The sequence below is a fragment of the Entelurus aequoreus genome, linkage group LG23 (assembly GCF_033978785.1).
Source record: "Entelurus aequoreus isolate RoL-2023_Sb linkage group LG23, RoL_Eaeq_v1.1, whole genome shotgun sequence".
NCBI lineage: Eukaryota > Metazoa > Chordata > Actinopteri > Syngnathiformes > Syngnathidae > Entelurus > Entelurus aequoreus.
The window spans coordinates 39,485,829-39,511,510 of NC_084753.1; the positions used below are offsets into that span (position 1 = coordinate 39,485,829).

The 25,682-nt window shown below is 40.6% G+C and overlaps 1 protein-coding gene across 1 annotated transcript; it reads left to right on the forward strand.

Annotated features, from left to right (window-relative positions):
- Window positions 1-49: 49 nt before the first annotated feature.
- LOC133640591 (oocyte zinc finger protein XlCOF6-like) lies at window positions 50-14,335 on the forward strand. The gene is made up of 2 exons (XM_062034096.1): window positions 50-511; window positions 11,644-14,335. The coding sequence occupies exons 1-2, from the start codon at window positions 388-390 to the stop codon at window positions 13,590-13,592; spliced, it is 2,073 nt and encodes a 690-aa protein (XP_061890080.1). The 5' UTR covers window positions 50-387; the 3' UTR covers window positions 13,593-14,335.
- Window positions 14,336-25,682: the final 11,347 nt, after the last annotated feature.

The following is a 25,682-nucleotide window of genomic DNA, read 5'->3' on the forward strand; positions in this document are numbered from 1 at the left end:
GTTCATGACTTGCCCATCACTATGACACGTTGGCCCCGCCCCTAAGTGACGCATGCGTGGAGGATATGCGCTTTGCAGCAAAGTCCTCCTTTACTCCACACACGCTTCTAAGCCTCGGCACATCTCCTCACATCGCTACTAACTACACTTTATTCATCCTCCGTGTCAGGATAAACTCCACTCGTCTCACTCAACTTTGGAGATTATTAGGCAAGCTAATTTGGAGATTATTAGGCCAGCTTAGCTTGCTAGTTGTTTTAGCGCGCTAGTTAGCTCAGCATGCTAGTTAGCTTAGCTTGTTAGCTGCTAACAAAGAGACGCGGATTCGATCAACACATCGCTTAGTTAAGATCAAGTGTGAGTGTAAAGTGTTGTGATTGTGTGAAAATGTGCGAAAGAACGATAGCAGAGTACAAAGAGGAACTTTCTCGGACAAAAGAAGAAAACAAGAGACTACGTCAACTACTGGAGGCTGTTTTCAAGAAACCTCAAGTTGTGTTACACAGAACAGGTTTGTTTACTTCTTACTCTCACATGTTTATTAACTTTATATTCCATCGTGAGCATGACGTGTTAGACTAATTTTGATTAATAGGTGTACTCAGACACATGATTGTTATTGTGTTATTAATGTGATAATCAGACAGCAGTCATTTCCATTAGATAATGTTCAAATATAGGTGATTTGGCACACTTATAATTAAAATAACAAAAATAATGTTGTTTTTCATCAGATATGTACTAGTATTGTATATGTGGATGGGGGCCCTGCTTTGGAAATAATGTGTACCCCTTTCAGAGATCACATTTAGTTCCACTTCAAACATTCACATGATCCACAATGAGATGAGATGGTATAACGTGAACAGTTCTGGAACTTTCTAACTCGGGGGGGAAACGGGATCTCGTTGGAAGCGAGATGTATTAGCGGACGCCGTTTGGGTATAACAAAATGGTGTCTGCCAATGTAGTTTACAATGTCACTACGTCAAACTTTTTTCACCAAGTACCACCTCAGAAAATACTTGGATTTCCAAGTACCACCATCATGAACAGCATTAAAATACAGTAGCATAGTAGGCCTTAATTATTCATTAAAAACAAGAAAGACACGTTATACTATACCATACCATACCAATGTTATTTAACAAGCATATTTAATATTTTTAGTTACTGTAACATTACACACAGTTTGAACAGTAACACTGTGTTTGCATGTAGGAAAATAAAACACTGTACTTAAATAATGAAATGATATTTGGCGTACCACTAGGTGATGCCTGCGTACCACTAGTGGTACACGTACCACAGTTTTAGAATCCCTGCACGGTCGGTTCAGGAAGACTTGATCAATGCACGCGTGCACAAAGACAACGTCACTTCCTTTTTACTTGTTTTACGTCAGTTATGTTCCTGCATGTTGTCACTACCATAGTTTTCTTTTTTGTCATCTTTACTTGAATAACAATGTCACATAAAAGATGACATACTGATCTTTTAAAAATAAGTAAGTGGATTGTTAAAAAAAAAAAAATCAACATTTAAAAAATAAATCACATGATGTGAGTCAGTGGCGCCCCCTTACGTCATTCATTGCAATGACAGAAGAGTGAAAGTGATTGAAATGGTGGCCATAATACTCCCTGATTTTTTACATCTACCCCTTGTTCATGTTTATATTTTGTTCCCTTTTACTCCTATGTAAGCTAGTTTTTATACAAAACATTAATAAAATATTCAAATATCACAGAATGTGACGTTTCAAAAGCACCTTTGTAAAAACAATTGTAAGTCCAGGAAGTGACGTAGTCTTCCGGTACCTATGGAGTAGTGACATTGACCACCACCACCGGAATATGTTTTATTTATTTCATGACAGCACGTCCCCTAAACGTTAAAACATCATGGACACGATTGAACACAGCATCCAGCAGTGGAAACGTGGCTTTATTTACTATCAAGTTCCTATTTTTAATTGTTGAAATGAAATCAGCAGTGACGGGCTAGTTGTTTTGATAGCGGCTAAATTAGCATGTCGCGATATTTGTACATGGGATCACGTCTGCGCCGAGTGGATGCGCAGAGGGTTGAAACAGCGCTTGTGTCTTCTTCCTTACGTTTACTTGAACATCATTATCCAGCACCATCTGCTGGTCACATTGTGTACCACAGTCACTTGAACTGCATGTCATGACACCTACTAACTCGTATGTCACTCAAAAGTGCAGATTTTAACCATTGGAATCATTTCTATAGTTTGAAAACATCCAGCAGGCAGCATTTAAATGTTAATTATGTTGTATTATCCCCAGGTAGCAAAGTTCATTTCCTTTTTTGTGCTGTTTTGCAAGACCCGAGTCACGTGACTTTAAACCTGACACCTCATTGGCTGCTTCTGAGACAGGCTCCATGGTTTTAGTCTTTTAACGGAAGTGAGTCTTGCTTTTTGAAGCAGCACATTTTTCAGCGCTGCATTTTTTTAACTGAATTTTTATGTACTGAATTTTCAACTAACTGCATCGTTTCGGATCGAAAAGCATTCTAAAAAAAGATAATTCCTGAATCCAAATACACAAAAACAGGTACCAACAAGAAAGAAAAGTAGGTTTTGTATTATAGAATCCCAACCTAAGAGGGGTTTTGAGACAAGAAAAAAATTAAAAGCCTTGAAAGTAATATAAGAAAAGTCCAATTAAATCTCCAATCTAAAAAAAACAACATTGAAATAAAGTGCGCTGGTTTAAGAGGACACGTTTAAATGTCAGCAGCAACATGAAAATAACTGACCTTTAACTATGGTGTTTTTATAGGTGAACATGATTATAGGACATACACACAATAAACATGATTATAGGACATACACACAATAAACATGATTATAGGACATAGGAGTTAACACAACTCGTCTACTTCTCATTGTTTATGAACTGGACTAACATAGTAAACCGGAAGTGCCCAAACTAGTGACATTAGTTTGGACACTTCCAGTTTACGACGTTAGTCCAGTTTATGAGACAATGAGAGTCAGACAAGTTGTGTTAGCTCTTACAAGCCTTGGAAAAGATAAGTCTTTTTACAATAAAAAATAAAAGTCCAGTGCAAGACAAAGCAAGATCAACAACAATAAAGAGCCTAAATGGATTCATCTGCTTTGGGACTTTATTAGAACGTCCTGGATTGGTTGTTAGTTGTCTGCCAAGCTGTACAACCTCATCACATATAGTGAGGGCAGAGCGGTAAAAAGACTAAAAGCCCAGCGGGCTTCACAGAGACATAACGCAGCATTCTCTTCAACATCCAGTGGTAAACAGCACACCATGGAGCATTCAAAAGAAGACGTAAGCGAACATGAAAGAAGTTGAAGATCGTCACATTCATCTCACTCAAGTCGGATGACGTCAGTGAGCGTTGCTGCTGCAAAAGCACGTGCTAAAGCAGAAAGTGCACGTGTTAAAGGCCTACTGAAAGCCACTACTAGCGACCACGCAGTCTGATAGTTTATATATCAATGATGAAATCTTAACATTGCAACACATGCCAATACGACCGGGTTAACTTATAAAGTGCAGTTTTAAATTTCCCGCTAAACTTCCGGTTGAAAACGTCTATGTATGATGACGTATGCGCGTGACGTGACTAGTTAAACAAAAGTATTCGGAGCCCATTGAATCCAATACAAAACCGCTCTGTTTTCATCTCATAATTCCACAGTATTCTGGACATCTGTGTTGGTGAATCTTTTGCAATTTGTTTAATGAACAATAGAGACTGCAAAGAAGAAAGTTGTAGGTGGGATCGGTGTATTAGCGGCGGACTACAGCAACACAACCAGGAAGACTTTGTTGGATAGCAGACGCGCTAGCCGACGCTAGCAAGTTCGCTCTAGCCGCCGACCGCACGGATGATCGGGTGAAGTCCTTCGTCCTTCCGTCGATCGCTGGAACGCAGGTGAGCACGGGTGTTGATGTGCAGATGAGGGTTGACTGGTGTAGGTGGAGCGCTAATGTTTTTATCATAGCTCTGTGAGGTCCCGTTGCTAAGTTAGCTTCAATGGCGTCGTTAGCAACAGCATTTTTAAGCTTTGCCAAGCTGGAAAGCATTAACCGTGTATTTACATGTACATGGTTTAATAGTATTGTTGATTTTCTGTCCATCCTTCCAGTCAGTGGTTTATTTATTTTGTTTCTATCTGCAGTTAAGCCCAATGCTATCACGTTCGCTCCGTAGCTAAAGTGTTTCACCGATGTATTGTCGTGGAGATAAAAGTCACTGTGAATGTCCATTTCGCGTTCTCGACTCTCATTTTCAAGAGGATATAGTATCCGAGGTGGTTTAAAATACAAATCCGTGATCCACAATAGAAAAAGGAGAAAGTGTGGAATCCAATGAACCCTTGTACCTAAGTTACGGTCAGAGCGAAAAAAGATACACCCTGCATTGCACCGTAGTCCTTCACTCTCACTTTCCTCATCCACAAATCTTTCATCCTCGCTCAAATTAATGGGGTAATCGTCGCTTTCTCGGTCCGAATCTCTCTCGCTGCATTGTAAACCTCTGGTGACGTCACGCTACTTCCGGTACAGGTAAGGCTTTTTTTATCAGCGAGCAAAAGTTGCGAACTTTATCGTCGATGTTCTCTACTAAATCCTATCAGCAAAAATATGGCAATATCGCGAAATGATCAAGTATGACACATAGAATGGATCTGCTATCCCCGTTTAAATAAAAAACATTCATTTCCGTAGGCCTTTAAACTTTCCTATGCACAAAAAGAAGCAGAAATGTTAAAACAGCAAGCGGAAATACAAGCTAATCTGCTCCTGTTAAAATCAGCAAAAGCCGCTGAAGCAGCAGCAGCTGAAGCACATGTTTTAGACATATCAGCTCAAGAAGAAAGTGATATCCAAAGAAGCCAATTTGAATTTAATATGCCAGTACTAAGCCCAGTAGAACGCACTAAAGAGTTTGTGGAGCAACTGTCAGAGGCATCTCATGGCCAACACTCACTCCATTCTTGAAATCAGCCAATACTGACTGACCTCTTCCTCAGCGCGCCAGCAGACAATGGACAACGATGAAGATGCTAAGGTCAACACAACGGCTAATAAACAAGAGATGGATAATGTAAAGTACCATGTGTCCAATTACCTACCTGTCCAGCACCACAAACAACCACATCGGGGAGACGTGGGGACTCCACCGCTTCGTATTACTGCAAGTCCATCAAAAGACACCTTCACAAGGAATGATGCAACTCAAAGGATAGATTCTTCATATCAAAAATCATTCCACCATACCCAGCCTCGTCACTTTTCCGCACAAGGAGCAACTTCCTCCGACAATCGGGGTGCATCAGACCTGGCTAAATACCTAATGCGTAAAGAGATGGTTAGCTCTGGTCTTCTCAAGTTTGATGACCAACCACAAAATTACTGTGCCTGGAAGGCATCATTCATGGGCTCCACAAGGGACCTAGATCTCAGTGCACGCCAGGAATTGGATATGCTGGCTAAATGGCTTGGACCTCAATCAGCAGAACAAGCTAAGAGATTAAGAGTTGTGTACATACATAATGCAGAAGCTGGGTTCGAAATGGTGTGGCAGAGGCTAGAGGAGTCATACGGTGCACCTGAAATAATTGAGCATGCTTTACTTAAAAAACTTGAGAACTTCCCAAATATCTCAAACACAGACAACCAAAGACTGAGAGAGTTCGGGGACCGTCTTCTTGAGTTGGACGCAGCAAAGTCAAATGAACTCTTACCCGGTCTTCTTCATCTTGACACAGCTCATGGCATTAGTCCCATCCTGATCAAGCTACCATATCGTCTCCAAGAAAAATGGGTTAGTGCAGGCTCAGCATACAAAAGGGACAAAAAGGTGGCTTATCCACCATTTCACTTCTTTGTGAACTTAATTATGGAAGAAGCTAGGATCCGCAATGATCCCAGCTTTGCATGTGTCACCAGTGGTAGCGTAACTAATGCTAGACAAGAACGACTTCAACTGAATTACAGGACACCAGTGTCCGTAAAGAAAACTGAAGTGGCGACAGTACTTGAAGCTAAGTACAACTTCCAAGAAAATACATCTGAAGACCCAGATAAAATATGTCCCATCCACAATAAGCCTCACCCTCTACGTAAATGCCGTGGCTTCCGAAACAAACCACTCGAAGAAAGAAAGGCTTATCTGAAAGAGCAACACATCTGTTATCGATGTTGCGCATCTACGAGACACATGGCGAAGGATTGTGAAAAAGCTGTGCAATGTAAAGAGTGTGACAGCACTAGGCACATAACAGCGCTTCACCCTGGTCCACCACCAACAACAGAGAACTCCCCAGTGAAGGAAGATCAAGGCGGGGAGAATAATGAAGATCTCATCCCATCAGTGACATCAAAGTGTACTGAGATCTATGGCAATTCAGTGACTCCAAAATCCTGTTCCAAAATGTGTTTAGTCAGAGCATACCCTGCTGGCCAAAGAGTGAAGGCTGTCAAAATGTTTGCAGTCCTGGATGAGCAAAGTAACCGATCCCTAGCTAAAACAGATTTCTTCAATCTCTTCGGCATCAAATCAGATTCAGCACCATGCACACTGAGGACATGTTCTGGAGTAATGGAGACAGCAGGAAGACGTGCATGCAACTTCATTATAGAGTCATTGGACATGCAAACCACAGTACCTCTCCCCACACTTATAGAATGGGACATGATGCCCGATGACAGATCGGCGATCCCATCACCAGAGATTATTCAGCATCATCATCATCTAGCTCCACTGGCAGGAAAGATACCAGCAGTTGACCCCAATGCAGCAATTTTGCTTTTACTCGGAAGAGATATCATCCAAGTGCATAAAGTAAGGGAGCTGTACAATGGACCTGACGAGGCACCTTATGCACAACGTCTTGACCTAGGGTGGGTCATAGTCGGGGAAGCATGTCTTGGAGGAGCTCATAAGCCAGCAAACATCAACGTCTTCAGGACTAATAGAAACATTTCTAAGTCCATGTTCTCTGTCGGTGAAAAGTTCAGCAGCCCCAATCTGTGCCATGGTCTGCAACCCCCCAAACATCTGGAGCAGATGGACAACCTCGGCAGCCAAGTTTTTGAAAAAGCTAAGAATGATAATAAACCAGGTTTGTCTCCTGATGGTCAAGCATTCCTTGACATTATGAACAGAGAAGTATACAAAGATGAGTCAAAGACTTGGGTGACCCCGTTACCCTTTCGATCACCTCGTCGCCACCTCTCAAACAATCGGGAGCAAGCATCAAAGCGTCGTTCATCCCTTTATCATACGCAGAAGAGAGGCGTCATATCTGCACCGCCAGGAGACTTCAATGTGAAAGACATCCACTCAAGACAATGGTGGCAAGTCCAACTTCTCTCTGATAGATTCTGGAAGCGATGGAAACAAGAATACCTGTCAACCATACAACATAGGAGAAAATGGTATGCAGAAAGGCCTAACCTGCAAGTTGGAGACCTAGTACTACTGAAAGACAGCCAGGTGAGAAGAAATGAATGGCCCACTGGACTCATCGTCAAGTCTATCAACAGCCATGACAACAAATAAAGAAAAGTCGACGTCAAGATCATCCGACAAGGTACTCCAAGAATCTACACTAGACCTGTATCAGAGGTCGTGTTGCTCCTCCGTAAAGAGACTGTATAGTGGTATAAAACATTATACCAGGTGGGGAGTGTTGTGCCCGTTTGATTGAGGACTATTACTGACACCTTGTGGCGATGGGAAATGCTGCGCGTCATTAGTTTTGGCACTTCCGGTTTACGACGTTAGTCCAGTTTATGAGACAATGAGAGTCAGACAAGTTGTGTTAGCTCTTACAAGCCTTGGAAAAGATAAGTCTTTTTACAATAAAAAATAAAAGTCCAGTGCAAGACAAAGCAAGATCAACAACAATAAAGAGCCTAAATGGATTCATCTGCTTTGGAACTTTATTAGAACGTCCTGGATTGGTTGTTAGCTGTCTGCCAAGCTGTACAACCTCAACACATATAGTGAGGGCAGAACAACATACACACAAACATTATTATAGGACATACACACAAACATTATTGTAGGACATACACACAATAAACATGATTACAGGATATACAAACAATAAACATTATTATAAACAAACATTATTTTCTTTCGAGGCAGGGGCTCCAAAGCATCAATGCATATATGTGTATATATATATATATATATATATATATATATATATATATATATATATATATATATATATATATATATATATATATATATATATATATATATATATATATTAGGGTTGCACATCTCTCTCTGATAAACGATTCAATATGCATCTAGATACACAGGTTACGATTCGATTCAAAAACGATATCCTTTTATTACAGACCGATTCGATTCGATTCCGAACGATACGATTCGATTTGACGGTTAATATTCAAGACTCCAAATCCCCAAGCATTGTGGCTTTATGGCACTGGCAAAAAAAAACCAGAACAACAAAATCACATGTCAATGTATTTATCTTTAGATTTGGACCAAAAAAATTCTGGCTGAATTGTAGGATGGGAACTCCAGAGGTAAAAGTAGCACAGAATAGTAACAACAAAGTGCAATATTTCAGCCTGAGCATAGTTTTGAACACTAGAGGTAGGTAACAAAGATTCAATATTTCAACCTGAGCATATAGTGTTTTGAACACTAGAGGTAGGTAGCAATGAACACTAGAGGTAGGTAACAAAGATTCAATATTTCAACCTGAGCATATAGTGTTTTGAACACTAGAGGTAGGTAACAATGAACACTAGAGGTAGGTAGCAATGAACACTAGAGGTAGGTAACAAAGATTCAATATTTCAACCTGAGCATATAGTGTTTTGAACACTAGAGGTAGGTAGCAATGAACACTAGAGGTAGGTAACAAAGATTCAATATTTCAACCTGAGCATATAGTGTTTTGAACACTAGAGGTAGGTAGCAATGAACACTAGAGGTAGGTAACAAAGATTCAATATTTCAACCTGAGCATATAGTGTTTTGAACACTAGAGGTAGGTAACAATGAACACTAGAGGTAGGTAACAAAGATTCAATATTTCAACCTGAGCATATAGTGTTTTGAACACTAGAGGTAGGTAACAATGAACACTAGAGGTAGGTAACAAAGGTGCAATGTAAACAAGTTACACACCTAGTACACATCTCAAAATGTGGCAACAATTAGGACAGTGACAAGTGCTTTGTGTAAAAGAATAGAGAAAATAAATACATATGTAAAAAGAAAAATCAAACTACTGTGTGAGAGGTAATGTTTCCCAGGTCAAAAAGCAGCAGTTCACTACACTATGCCTGTGCATTTTCATCATCACTGTCCTCTGTTTTTTTGGAGGGCAGAATTTTTTTAAGGAAAATCAACAGATCCACATGCTCATGTTTGAGCAGACTACGTTTTGGGAAACAATGTCTCCCGCAGTACTGAACACACGTTCAGATTCCGTGTGTTTCACTTGATGTACTTTTTGATGCCGAAAGAGGCGATTTCAGCCACTTGAATGACGACGAAATCATTAAAGGCTCACAATTTGTAATCCATCCACAAGTAAAGAAAACTTTGATTATTTCACTTTATGTACTTTTTTATGCCGAAAGAGGCGATTTAAAAGAGGCGATTTCAGCCACTTCGGTCTTTACAGCAGAGTTTAGATATACTTTTCGAGACGAGTGACGTCAGCGCGCTCCCGCGTCAGGGGGTGCATTTTACGGCAGGGGTGAGTTTCCTGGCACAACACCGGGATGCAGCATCTTTTAGCCAGAGATGACAGCAGTGGCAAGTCCTGCTGCTCTTTCCACCACTGTAGTGGGGTTTTTTGAACATCTTTCTCGGTCCATTATCACCTTCGGTCAGACTGACGCTTTCGTTCTCCTCCACATTCATTTTCCGTGTTGTCTCTTGTTTATCACTCGTGCTAATACCAGCTAGGCGGCTACCGCGTTGGCGAGTAGCTTCAGCTCTCGCGTTGTTTTAGAGACGCTGACGCATATTGTAATCTAGCCAACCCATGCAAAGTCTCGCGATAACCGATCCATGACTCTATAACCGATTCAGATAGGAATTCATGGATTATTCGCATTGATTGAGGAGTCTGCTACCGATGCAATCTAATCGCTCACTTGTTGAACCGAATACTCGGTCGCATCAGTTTATCGTTCACAACCGTAATATGTATATATATATATATATATATATATATATATATATATATATATATATATATATATATATATATATATATATATATATGGATGCTGTATCGGGACAGATCCATTAAGAGTTAGAGCAGAAATATGTCATGTCAAACATATAACACCTTTGTGACATGAAAAAAACACAATTAAATCATGGCGTTTACTTTTTGATATTAATATAAAACTCAAAGCAGTTTGGCTAATGAAGATGAAGTCTAATAAACAAGCTTTGTTCTTCTCCAACAACGCCTCCTTGTAGTTCAGTGCAACAGTTTGGCCAACAAAAATAAAGACTAGTGACACCTCTCACTTCGAATACACAATCTTCACAGCCAGCGTTCAATTCAATGAGATGACAAAACATTTTAGCTAGTATTGATGTTAATTGAACACTGATACAGTTTGCAGTTAAATAAAGGGGAAGTGAACATCCCAGTAAAAAAAAACAAAAAACTTTATAAACAAGTTGTGACAACGTTCACGACACATCACCTGCTGCATGTTTCCTCACCTCATTAACTCTCAGTCACAGCAGCTGATGGACAATGTATTGAGAAAATAAAAGCAACATCAAATAGTTTTTTCGTTCGCTGTATACTTTTAGTGTGGGAACAAGTGTCTCCAATATTGTCCACACCTGTCTCCATCTAAACACAGCAGTGCGCTCTTAAACACACGACGGGAAGCGAGGGAAAATTACATTAACCCAAGCGCTTGGCTCCGTTTACTCCGAGGGCAAATCACCGTACCAAAGTCTGTGTAGCTTGTCCGCCATGATTATCAAGCCAAACAACGCTAGTGCACATGTGCCTGACTTTGTGTTGCCTAAAATCTATTAATAAATGACAATTTGCTGTAATTGAAACCATTTACGTACCACTTACCATCGGGAAATTCCCAAAGTCGTGTGGACATATGTGTATATATATATACATATATGTATATATATATACTGTATATTTATGTATATATGTTCAGTTTAACAGTCCAGTTGTGATTGATTGAATGTCCTGAGAATTATACTGGACATTATTTTGTAATTGCCACAAAATAACATGTAGTATTTTGTTAATTTCTTGCCAAAGATATTTTTATTTTATAGATATTTTCAAAGCAGAATATTGTCCTTAGGGCCCTCTGGCACCTCATGGGGGACCCGTAAAATCTGTGCCTCTTAATACCTCACTGTTGGCTTTGTACGCTCATGTTACTTCTCAACTAGTCAAAGTTGATGCTAATCGACCTGTTTCTTCTCCTTTTTACTGAATGTCAAAGCAAAAGTGAGTCCACAAATAACCGAATCGTAAAGCAGAATCGAAAATGAAATCTGAATTGGTAAAATCTTATCTATTTCGATCCCAGCATGTGTTTGTCTTCTTGTGTCCTGCAGACGTCTGTGAAAAATATCGTCCACCTGAGCAGCAGGAGGGGTCCTCCAGTATGGAGCAGAAGAGGTCACAGAACCTCCACGTGAAAGAAGAGGAGCCACAGCCCCCCCACTTTAAAGATGAAGAGGAAGAGTCACAGACTCCTCACATTGAGAATATACAGTCCCTTCACGTAAAAGAGGAACCGGAGGATCCGCAGCCCTCCTACGTCAAAGAGGAAGAAAAACAGCTGCTGTCCCCCCACTTCATAGAGGAAGACAAGAGACACCTCATCAGTGTGAAGAGTGAAGATGATGAGGTCAAAGGTGAGAGTGAGGAGAAGAGAGAGGCGGAGCCTCCAAGCAGCAGCTCAACTCAACACATGACAACAGAAGCTGATGGAGACCACTGTGGAGGATCACAAGCAGACAAGCTCTTAGCTCCACTATCAGATAGTGAGGACACAACGTCACACTCTCCTGACACTGATGATGAACACTCTAAAGATGATAAGACATGTCACACTGACAACACACACTTCACATGTTCTCTCTGTGACAAAACTTTTAAATCTCCTAGTAAATTGAAAATACACATGAGAACACACACTGGAGAAAAACCTTTTTCCTGCTCAGAATGTGGTAAAAGTTTTACAGTAAGTCAAACTTTAAAAGTACACATGAGAACACACACTGGAGAAAAACCTTTTTCCTGCTCAGAATGTGGTAAAAGTTTTGTAAGAAATGGAAATTTGAAATCACACATGAGAACACACACTGGAGAAAAACCTTTTTCCTGCTCAGAATGTGGTAAAAGTTTTGCAGTAAATCAAAGTTTAAAAGAACACATGAGAATACACACTGGTGAAAAACCTTTTTCGTGTTCAGTCTGCGGTAAAAATTTTACTCACAGTTCCAATTTCAAAGCACACATGAGAAAACACACAGGAGAAAAACATTTTTCCTGCTCAGAATGTGGTAAAAGTTTTGCAGTAAATCAAAGTTTAAAAGAACACATGAGAATACACACTGGTGAAAAACCTTTTTCGTGTTCAGTCTGCGGTAAAAATTTTACTCACAGTTCCAATTTCAAAGCACACATGAGAAAACACACTGGAGAAAAACATTTTTCCTGCTCAGAATGTGGTAAAAGTTTTACAGTAAGTAAAAGTTTAAAAGTACACATGAGAACACACACTGGAGAAAAACCTTTTACCTGCTCAGAATGTGGTAAAAGTTTTGCAGTAAATCAAAGTTTAAAAGAACACATGACAACACACACTGGAGAAAAACCTTTTTCGTGTTCAATCTGCGGTAAAGATTTTACTCACAGGCCCAATTTCAAAGCACACATGAGAATACACACAGGAGAAAAACCTTTTTCCTGCTCAGAATGTGGTAAAAGTTTTGCAGTAAATCAAAGTTTAAAAGAACACATGAGAATACACACTGGTGAAAAACCTTTTTCGTGTTCAGTCTGCGGTAAAGATTTTACTCACAGTTCCAATTTCAAAGCACACATGAGAAAACACACAGGAGAAAAACCTTTTTCCTGCTCAGAATGTGGTAAAAGTTTTGCAGTAAATCAAAGTTTAAAAGAACACATGAGAATACACACTGGTGAAAAACCTTTTTCGTGTTCAGTCTGCGGTAAAGATTTTACTCACAGTTCCAGTTTCAACGCACACATGAGAATACACACTGGAGAAAAACCTTTTTCCTGCTCAGAATGTGGTAAAAGTTTTGTAAAAAATGTAAGTTTAAAAGCACACATGAGAACACACACTGGTGAAAAACCATACTCCTGTTCAAGCTGCAACAAAAGCTTCCGTTACCTAAACACTCTTACAGCACACATGAGAACACACACAGGAGAGAAAGTGTTGAGTTGCAGTGTGTGTGGTGAAAGATTCTCTTCTAAGTACCAGTGTAAGAGACACAAGTGTGCTGGTGAGAACAGCAGCAGTAAATGAAGATGCAGGATTTAAAATCAACTTTCTAACAACATCAGCACATATAACATGTGTGACATCATTGTTGTGTGTGTAACACAATCTTGTTAATATGATTCTAACATTTATAGATTAGACACTTCAGATTAGTGCTTTTATTTCAGTCAAGTACATGAGTTAATATACACATTTGTGTACTTTAAAATGAACAGAACAATTTGACTGAAAAGGTGAGAATAAACAGTACATAAAATATGTTACATACAATAAACATTTTAAGTGTAGATATTCATAGTTCACTTTTATACTTATTCATAATAGTGTTTTATTTATGTTTTTTGAAATAATGAAGGGTTACATATTTTATTTTCTAATTGTAGATGATTCCATAGATTAACACCTTTATATGATGTACATATTTGTTTTACATGTGTTCATACCTTTGCTTTTTAGTACACATAAATCCCTCTTAGTTCATATTTACTGGTTCACATCTGAAACATCTTCTGGACCACTTCTGGAAGCATATTATTATTTACTTCATACATCATTTGAACAGTTGTGTTTTACACAAGATCATTTACTTTTAAAATGTGTGACTTTATGAATCATTTGTTGGGTCTCTATAATCCATTCTATTAATTATCTTTATTACTCTCTTGTGTAATATGAATATTGTTTTGTGATTGTTTTATATGTATGTCCCCAGACCTTTATGCAATAAACAATGTATGCTTCAACTAAAGTTGGGTACAATAAATGTAGTTAATATCTGTGGGTATGTATTTTATTCTATTTATTATCATAGTCAATTTTTTAAATGTTTTCTTTATATGACTTACACGTAGTTTCCAGGTTACTTCATCATCTAGACTAACTCAGCCTGGAGGATGTGTGTAATGTTGAGATGTATTGGAGATGACTTGGTTTGTTTGGATGTTGTCAACCTGTCAATTGTCAGATCTCGCAAGAGAAACAAGCAACCAGTTAGGTTGGGTTGATATCAGCATACTTCAGTCATCAACAATTATACCATCTGAAAAAAGGACATTGTAACAGTGTAGGTCTGACTTGGTAGGATATGTACAGCGAGCAGTGAACATTAGTGAGCTCAGAAAGCATAAGAACAAGTATATACATTTGATTATTTACAATTCCGGGGAGGTGGTATGTGGTGGGGGGAGGGTGTTAGGCTAGGGTTTTAGCTGCTTGGAGGTGTTCTTTTAGTGAGGTTTTGAAGGAGGATAGAGATTGACTTTCTTTTACACCTGTTGGGAGTGCATTCCATATTGATGTGGCATAGAAGGAGAATGAGTTAAGACCTTGTTAGATCGGAATCTGGGTTTAACGTGGTTTGTTGAGCTCCCCCTGGTGTTGTGGTTATGGCGGTCATTTACGTTAAGGAAGTAGTTTGACATGTACTTCGGTATCAGGGAGGTGTAGCGGATTTTATAGACTAAGCTCAGTGCAAGTTGTTTTACTCTGTCCTCCACCCTGAGCCAGCCCACTTTGGAGAAGTGGGTAGGAGTGAGGTGTGATCTGGAGTGGAGGTCTAGAAGTAACCTGACTAGCTTGTTCTGGGATGTTTGGAGTCTATATTTGAGTTTTTTGGAGGTGATGGGGTACCAGGAGGTGCATGCGTAGTCGAAAAAGGGTTGAATGAGAGTTCCCGCTAGAATCTTCATGGTGCTTTTGTTGACCAGAGAGGAGATTCTGTAGAGACATCTTGTTCGTTGGTTGACCTTTTTGATTACCTTGGTTGCCATTTTATCACAGGAAAGATTAGCCTCTAGAATGGAACTTAGGTAAGTGACCTCATCTTTCCTGGTGATAACAATGTCACCCACTTTAATAGTGAAGTCACTGACTTTCTTAAGGTTGATTTGGGACCCAAATAGGATGGATTCCGCTTTACCTAAGTGTATGGATAGCTTGTTGTCAGTGAGCCAGGTGCAAATACTAAGGAGTTCAGCACTGAGGATTTTTTCCGCCTGTGACTTGTCCCTGTCTGATACCAGCAGGGCCGAGTCATCCGCAAACAGGAACAATTCACAGTCGCATGCTGATGACATGTCATTAACGTATATTAGGAACAGTAAAGGCCCTAATATACTGCCTTGGGGGACTCCACAGTTTACTGAGGGGGGGGGGGGGGGGGGGGGGGACAGGGTGCTGTTCACCTCTACCACCTGTTTCCTCCCCTCCAAATAAGATTGCATCAAATCCGATTGCTCTGAGCTTATCCAACAGTATAGCGTGGTTAACGGTGTCAAAGACCTTCTGAAGGTCCAGCATGACCATGCCGCAGTATTTGCCCGCGTCCACCTCATGTTTGATGTGGTCGCTCAGATAGAGAAGGCATGTGTTAGTGGAGTGCTTAGTTCTGAAGCCGGATTGGAATTTGTACATGAGTTCTTTAGTGGCAAGGTATCTATCGACTTGTTCATAAACTATTCTTTCCATTACTTTCAAAATGGAACTGAGAATAGAAACAGGTCGGTAGTTACCAGGTTCTAATTTGCTTCCTTTTTTAAAAAGGGGAGTTACTCTTGTTATCTTGAAATCTTTTGGTAATTGGCCTTGTTTAAGTGAGAGGTTTATTATGTGTGATGATTGGGGCAATGGTGGTGGCAGAGTCCCTGAGGAATCTGGAGGGGATATTGTCAAGGCCAGTGGCCTTGGTCTTAAGAGTGGGTGGCAGGATAAACAGGTCAACAACGCAAGAGGAATCAAAACATCCTGTCAAAGATCTGCATATCACCTTACTTATCCTTCAATATGTTCCCGAAAAACTTGGACTCAGTGGCAGGAATCATGTCTTGTCAAAGGTACGGCAGAAGTACTAGATATTGAAGTCCCACGCAGCTGTCAGAATAATTCTGTCACAATGTGTAACTTGCAGACGTCAGCACAGAAAACCAGAAAGGCAAACAATGGCAGACCTCCCCAGTCAAAGACTCGAGCCAGATGCGCCTCTGTGGACTATTTTGGTCCATTTGAAATCAAAAGGGGCAGGACCATAGTGAAGAGGTATGGAGTCATTTTTACTTGCTTGACGATAAGAGCCGTACACATGGAAGTGGCAAGTTCTTTGGACACGGACTCATGCAGTCACGCGCTGCAGAGGTTCATAGCAAGAAGAGGGCAAGTCCAGTTGATGCATTCTGATAATGGGAAACACTTTGTGAGTGCTTTGGATAACGCAAAGAACCAAAGTACCGTGTTGGAGAAAGGCATCACATGGATATTTAACCCCCCTGCTGCTTCACATTTTGGAGGCGTATGGGAGAGGCAAATATGGACAATAAAGAAGGTTCTCAGTTTCATTGGGAGACAACAAACGGTTGATGAAGAAGGACGACGTACTTTGTTGTGTGAAGTTAAGGCAATTATCAACAGCCGCCCCATCTCAAGCGTCCCTACTGACCCAAATGACGTGGAAGCCTTAACTCCCAAGCATCTATTGCTGATAAGAGCCAAAACATCATCACCACCTGGATGATTTGACAGTAATGACCTGTACTCCCGACGTAGATGGCGCCGAGTCCAGTATTTGGCAGACTTGTTTTGGCGACGCTGGACCAAAGAACATTTGCCAGACTTACAAAGGAGGGTAAAGTGGTTCCAACCCCAGAGGAATATCAGCAAAGATGATATTGTCCTTATTGTGAATGACTCGTCCCCACGAAATTCATGGACGATGGGCCGTGTGAGCGACGTGATTAACGACAACCAAGGACGGGTTCGACAGGCCCGGTTGAGGACCAGCATCGGTGTGTTCCTGAGACCTGTGACTAAGCTCTGTTTGTTGGTCGAAGGTGACGTGTAAACCCTTTATTATGTCACTTGAAACAGTGGTAAAGGCTGATCTCCTCCATGTGCTGGTGACCTCTGACTCCATCCCCTTTTCCTTTTGTTGTATCTTCCACACCAGCATACATGCAAAATAGTTCCAGTTTTGTACACAGTAAGGAAATGGTGTAAAAACATGTATCTGGTACATGCCTATAACAAAGTACATGTGTGTAACACCAAGGTACATGAAAGTACATGTGTGTAACACCAAGGTACATGAAAGTACATGTGTGTAACACCAAGGTACATACCTATATCAAAGTACATGTGTGTAACACCAAGGTACATGCCGATTTCAAAGTACATGTGTGTAACACCAAGGTACATGCCTATATCAAAGTACATGTGTGTAACACCAAGGTACATGCCTATATCAAAGTACATGTGTGTAACACCAAGGTACATGCCTATTTCAAAGTACATGTGTGTAACACCAAGGTACATGCCTATATCAAAGTACATGTGTGTAACACCAAGGTACATGCCTATATCAAAGTACATGTGTGTAACACCAAGGTACATGCCTATATCAAAGTACATCTGTGTAACACCAAGGTACATGCCTATATCAAAGTACATGTGTGTAACACCAAGGTACATGCCTATATCAAAGTACATGTGTGTAACACCAAGGTACATGCCTATATCAAAGTACATGTGTGTAACACCAAGGCACATGCCTATATCAAAGTACATGTGTGTAACACCAAGGTACATGCCTATTTCAAAGTACATGTGTGTAACACCAAGGTACATGCCTATTTCAAAGTATATGTGTGTAACACCAAGGTACATGCCTATATCAAAGTACGTGTGTGTAACACCAAGGCACATGCCTATATCAAAGTACATGTGTGTAACACCAAGGTACATGCCTATATCAAAGTACATGTGTGTAACACCAAGGTACATGCCTATATCAAAGTACATGTGTGTAACACCAAGGCACATGCCTATATCAAAGTACATGTGTGTAACACCAAGGCACATGCCTATATCAAAGTACATGTGTGTAACACCAAGGTACATGCCTATATCAAAGTACATGTGTGTAACACCAAGGTACATACCTATATCAAAGTACATGTGTGTAACACCAAGGCACATGCCTATATCAAAGTACATGTGTGTAACACCAAGGTACATGCCTATATCAAAGTACATGTGTGTAACACCAAGGTACATACCTATATCAAAGTACATGTGTGTAACACCAAGGCACATGCCTATTTCAAAGTACATGTGTGTAACACCAAGGTACATGCCTATATCAAAGTACATGTGTGTAACACCAAGGCACATGCCTATTTCAAAGTACATGTGTGTAACACCAAGGTACATGCCTATATCAAAGTACATGTGTGTAACACCAAGGTAATGCCTATTTCAAAGTACATGTGTGTAACACCAAGGTACATGAAAGTACATGTGTGTAACACCAAGGTACATACCTATATCAAAGTACATGTGTGTAACACCAAGGCACATGCCTATAACAAAGTACATGTGTGTAACACCAAGGTACATGAAAGTACATGTGTGTAACACCAAGGTACATACCTATATCAAAGTACATGTGTGTAACACCAAGGCACATGCCTGTATCAAAGTACATGTGTGTAACACCAAGGTACATGCCTATATCAAAGTACATGTGTGTAACACCAAGGTACATGCCTATTTCAAAGTACATGTGTGTAACACCAAGGTACATGCCTATATCAAAGTACATGTGTGTAACACCAAGGTACATGCCTATATCAAAGTGTATGTATCTAACACCAAGGTACATGCCTATTTCAAAGTACATGTTTATCATGCAAGGTACCTTCAGGACCAGTTAACTTTAAAGGCCTACTGAAATGAATTTTTTTTTATTTAAACGGGAATAGCAGATCCATTCTATGCGTCATACTTGATCATTTCGCGATATTGCCATATTTTTGCTGAAAGGATTTAGTATAGAAAAACGACGATAAAGTTTGCAACTTTTGGTCGCTGATTAAAAAAAAGCCTTGCCTATACCGGAAGTAGCGTGACGTCACAAGAGGTAGGACTCCTCACAATTTCCCGTTGTTTACAATGGAGCGAGAGAGATTCGGACCGAGAAAGCGACGACTACCCCATTAATTTGAGCGAGGATGAAAGAAAAAAGATACGTCCATCACTGCCTCATCAAGTCCTTCACTGTAACGTTCCTCATCTACGATTCTTTCATCCTCGCTCAAATTAATGGGGTAATCATCACTTTCTCGGTCCGAATCTCTCTCGCTCCATTGTAAACAACGGAAAATTGTGAGGAATACTAACTCCTGTGACGTCACGCTACTTCCGGTACAGGCAAGGCTTTTTTTTATCAGCGAGCAAAAGTTGCGAACTTTATCGTCGATTTTCTCTACTAAATCCTTTCAGCAAAAATATGGCAATATCGCGAAATGATCAAGTATGACACATAGAATGGATCTGCTATTCCTGTTTAAATAAATAAAAATTCATTTCAGTAGGCCTTTAAATGTGATTTAGAAAAAGTTGCAATGTTGACTAATAAAACAAAGCTGGGTTTTTTTTTCTTTCAAACTGTCATTGCTCAAAACATAATATTGAATCAAAATCAACGTTATTATGAATTATTGACCTATCCAAGGTTCCCATTACTTCACATCAAATATTACACTAAGAAAAATATTTTTGGTGGAAGATTTTGCAAATTTGGTAAATAAATAACCCCAAAATGTATATTTTGTTGTTTTCTTACTGTACGGAAAATTAACCGAACCGTGACCTCTAAACCGAGGTACGTACCGAACCGAAATTTTTGTGTACCGTTACACCCCTATAAAATACTGAACAGATGTTTACTTTATCCCAATAAACATCTGTTCAGTATTTTAACATAAAATAGTTTGATTGTGAGGCATTAAAAGCCACAAAATGCATCATTCCAATGGTCAAATCAACATCAGAACCCAACATTGATTAAACGTCGTCAAAAAGCATGTTGTTTCAACGTTGTATTTGTGTTGTAGAATATTGGTTGGGAAATGACCACATTTCAATGGTCAAATCAACGTCGGAATCCAACATTGATTAAATGTTGTCAAAAAGCATGTTGTTTTAACGTTGTATTTGTGTTGTAGAATAATGATTGGGAAATTACCAAATTTCAATGTTAAATCAACGTCACAACCCAACATTGTCAAAAAGCATGTTGTTTCAATGTTGTAGAATATTGGTTAGGAAATGACCACATTTCAACGGTCAAATCAACGTCACAACCTGACATTGAATAAACGTTGTCAAAAAGCATGTTGTTTCAATGTTGTATTTTTGTTGTAGAATATTGGTTTGGAAATGACCAAAATTCAATGTCAAATCAACGTCCCAACCCAACATTGTCAAAAAGCATGTTTCAATGTTGTAGAATATTGGTTGGAAAATGACCAAATTTCAATGTTAAATCAACGTCACAACCATTGATTCTAATGTGTTGATCAAATCCGCGTCTCTTTGTTAGCAGCTAACAAGCTAAGCTAACTAGCATGCTAAGCTAACTAGCATGCTAAGCTAACTAGCGCGCTAAAACAACTAGCAAGCTAAGCGGGCCTAATAATCTCCAAAGTTGAGTGAGACGAGTGGAGTTTATCCTGACACGGAGGATGAATAAAGTGTAGTTAGTAGCGATGTGAGGAGATGTGCCGAGGCTTAGAAGCGTGTGTGGAGTAAAGGAGGACTTTGCTGCAAAGCGCATATCCTCCACGCATGCGTCACTTAGGGGCGGGGCCACAGAGTCATAGTGATGGGCAAGTCATGAACAAACCGTTCAAAATGTATGTTTTCATGGTGCCCACACAAAAAACATGGCAACAAATGATATTTCCAAATATATCAACCTTATTTGACTTTTAATCAGGTATATATGAAAATAATGAAAAACTATTGTTTTTAATGCACTTATTTTTGCTGTTTTTATTTGCCATATGCGTTTTATAGTGTTGTATGCTCATGATTTATTATCTATCCACAAAGATGGACCACTATTTCTAAGAACTGGCTGTTGGCTTGCCTTACACAGTCCTACAGAACATGTGATTTCCTATTCCAGCAGATACTATACTTGAAATTACAAACAACCTAACGCCTGATTGTAGAACATTTTGTCATCTAGTTATCAACAATTTTAGCAGCTTTGGTTCATTATCATCCATTATACAGATGTGCATACAAATGTGAGTTTTGTGGAAGAAATGTAAGTAATATGAAGGAATAAAATAAGCTTGATCTCCTCTGTAAAATGATTTTGTGCATAATCTCTCAAATCTCCTGTTTTCATTTTGAAGTTTACACAAAGATGAGGATGAAAGTAAAAAGTGGGACGTGCTTTTGAAGAAGGAATAATTATTTGCAAGTAATTTCTCAGTGTGGTGGTTTTGATAAGACAGAAAATATTGTTTGACTCAGAAATGATTTCAGTCCTTCATGTTGACGTTACCAGTTCAACTCCAAGGACTAGATGTGTCATCACAAGTCCTTCAGCAATGATGCATGTAGATATTATCAATCACAGGGAAGGTATTTATTATTATTTTTAGGTACTATGCCTCTTTGTTTTAGCTGGAAAAGGGCAGGAATAGCCTACATCTTCCTCCAGAAGAGAACATGTCTGTGACCTCTCAGATGATCCAGAAACTGGAACCTCCCACTAGGGGTGTTGCTAAGCATAAAGCTCGACTAGGACACAGCCCCCACTATGACTACTTTGGACCCCTCCAAAACACACACACACACACACACACACACACACACACACACACACACACACACACACACACACACACACACACACACACACACACACACACACACACACACACACACTTTTGTCTCTGCTTCAAGGGAAATAAATATGACATGTAGTCTCTTCTCAAGGTTAGGGCTTCAAGGATAGGGCTATCACTTCTGCATTCCGAAGTCCAAATTAGGGCTTCTTCCCTATGAGGAGTGATCCAGCCCACCTGAGAATGTCAAACTAAGGGGCCTTATCTTATTATGTGCTCAAACTGAAATACTACTATTTACTTAAACTTGGTTCTTCGCTTTCTCCAAGGTGAATATAAACCTTCACCATAAGCAAAACATAATATGAGTTAATTAGTTCACTTCAGTATCTAATGGTGCATCAGAATTGGTGTTTTGTAGGAAGAATGTTGTTCCTCTTTTGCATCGGCCTTGTGTGTCCTCACCCAGCCAGTCTCTGGTAAACAATGTCCCATCATGCTGACATCCACTGAATGTGAGGGCTCATAAAACACCACATAAACATACATAGGCCAGCCCCTGGGGTCGACTTCCCAAGGATGCTGAGTGTCTCCTATCTTGGGGAGTTGTGAAGAAGTTGTAACGGACAGGACACTGACGGCCAAGTGGGGGGGTCAGTATTTTGGTCAGCAACAGGGCCCCAAAATTGTAAACTGACTGACACTGTGTAAGAGAGACATGGCACCATCTGTGTCCTATTTGATACGATGACATTCAGCATTTTTCAAGGTCCAACTTTCAGACAAGGGTCGATGACATCAAATGGAAGTATACATCTGACCTGGCTCCTCACAGGAACTGCAGTCTTGTTCTAGTACTTTGAATAAAGTTCTCCTAGGACTGTGGATTAGTCCGCCCCCTCCTCACAGTTTCCCATTGTTTACAATGCAGCGAGAGAGATTCGGACCGAGAAAGCGACGATTACCCCATTAATTTGAGCGAGGATGAAAGATTTGTGGATGAGGAAAGTGAGAGTGAAGGACTAGAGTGTAGTGCAGGACGTATCTTTTTTCGCTCTGACCGTAACTTAGGTACAAGCTGGCTCATTGGATTCCACACTTTCTCCTTTTTCTATTGTGGATCACAGATTTGTATTTTAAACCACCTCGGATACTATATCCTCTTGAAAATGAGAGTCGAGAGCACGAAATGGACATTCACAGTGACTTTTATCTCCACGACAATACATCGGTGAAGCTGTTTAGCTACTCAGCTAACGTGATAGCATCTGGCCCAAATGCAGATAGAAACAAAATAAATAAACCCCTGACTGGAAGGATAGACAGAAGATCAACAATACTATTAAACCATGGACATGTAACTACACGGTTAATAATTCCCAGCTTGGCGAAGCTTAACAATGCTGTTGCTAACGACGCCATTGAAGTTAACTTAGCAACGGGACCTCACAGAGCTATGATAAAAACATTAGCGCTCCACCTACGCCAACCAGCCCTCATCTGCTCATCAACACCCGTGCTCACCTGCGTTCCAGCGATCGACGATGCGGTCGGCGGCCCGGAGACGTAGGAAGTCAAGGTGAGGTCGCCGGCTAGCGCGTCTGCTTTCCAACAAAGTCCTCCTGGTTGTGTTGCTGTAGTCCGCCGCTAATACACCGATCCCACCTACAACTTTCTTCTTTGCAGTCTCCATTGTTCATTAAACAAATTGCAAAAGATTCACCAACACAGATGTCCAGAATACTGTGGAATTATGAGATGAAAACAGAGCTGTTTTGTGTTGGATTCAATGGGCTCCGAATACTTCCGTTTCACTGGCGACGTCACTCGCATACGTCATCATACAAAGACTTTTTCAACGGGAAGTTTAGCGGGAAATTTAAAATTGCACTTTATAAGTTAACCCGGCCGTATTGGCATGTGTTGCAATGTTAAGATTTCATCATTGATATATAAACTATCAGACTGCGTGGTCGCTAGTAGTGGCTTTCAGTTGGCCTTTAAAGATTCCTCTTCAAGTATTTTTTCTGACATGTTTATGCTGTATTGCTTTGTTTCTTCTGCCTGTCTCACTTTGCTAGATGCATCATATTCAGACTAATGTCTCGCCTTACTTAGAGTGTGTTTACTTTTCCTAACTAAGAGTTTCCCGCTTATCTCCAACCCTTCCCCCATGCATTCCTGAGCTAAGATAAAATGTGTGTGCCTCACCGACACTCTCCTGTAAACGGACAACTTGTGTCTTTTGAAGCCTCCAATAAATACTAAAACAAAAAAGAATTCTCTGAACATTTCTTATTAAATAGATTATTAAATTGTAAAACAACAGACACTTTGCTTGTCATCAAGATGATGTTCCCCGGGAAGTCCTGTGGGGAGGTCTCAGAGAGTATGGGGTATCGGACCGTCTGATTTTGGCGGTCCGCTCCCTGTATGATCAGTGTCAGAGCTTGGTCCACATTGCCGGCAGTAAGTTGGACCTGTATCTAGTGAGGGTTGGACTCTGCCAAAACTGCCCTTTGTCACCGATTCTGTTCATAACTTTTATGGACAGAAGTTCTAGGCGCAGTCAAGGCGTTGAGGGGATCCGGTTTGGTGGCTGCAGGATTAGGTCTCTGCTTTCTGCAGAGGATGTGGTTCTGATGGCTTCATCTGGCCAGGATCTTCAGCTCTCACTGGATCGGTTCGCAGCCGAGTGTGAAGCGACTGGGATGAGAATCAGCACCTCCAAGTTCGAGTCCATGGTTCTCGCCCGGGAAAGGGTGAAGTGCCATCTCCAATTTGGGGAGGAAATCTTGCCCCATTTGGAGGAGTTTAAGTACTTAAGAGTCTTGTTCACGAATGAGAGAAGAGTGGATCGTGAGATCAACAGGTGGATCGGTGCGGCATCTTCAGTAATGTGGACGCTGTATCGATCCGTTGTGGTGAAGAAGGCAAAGATCTCAATTTACCGGTCGATCTTCGTTTCCATCCTCACCTATGGTCATGAGCTTTGGGTTATGACCGAAAGGACAAGATCACGGGTACAAGCGGCCGAAATGAGTGGGGCTCTCCCTTAGAGATAGGGTGAGAAGCTCTGTCATCCGAGAGGAGCTCAAAGTAAAGCCGCTGCTCCTCCACATCGAGGAGACAGATGAGGTGGTTTGGGCATCTGGTCAGGATGCCACCCGAACGCCTCCCTAGGGAGGTGTTTCGGGCACGTCCGACCGGCAGGAGGCCACGGGGAAGACCCAGGACACTTTGGGAAGACTATGTCTCCCGGCTGGCCTGGGAACGCCTCGGGATCCCCCGGGAGGAGCTGGATGAGGTGGCTGGGAGAGGGAAGTCTGGGCTTCTCTGCTTAGGCTGCTGCCCCCGCGACCCGACCTCGGATAAGCAGAAGAAAATGGATGAATGGATGGATGGGCTGCAATGGTTGTGTTCTCTCGAATGCAGAATTGTACACCTTTCCTGATTGTCAGCTCCCAGACAGTGGTCGAGG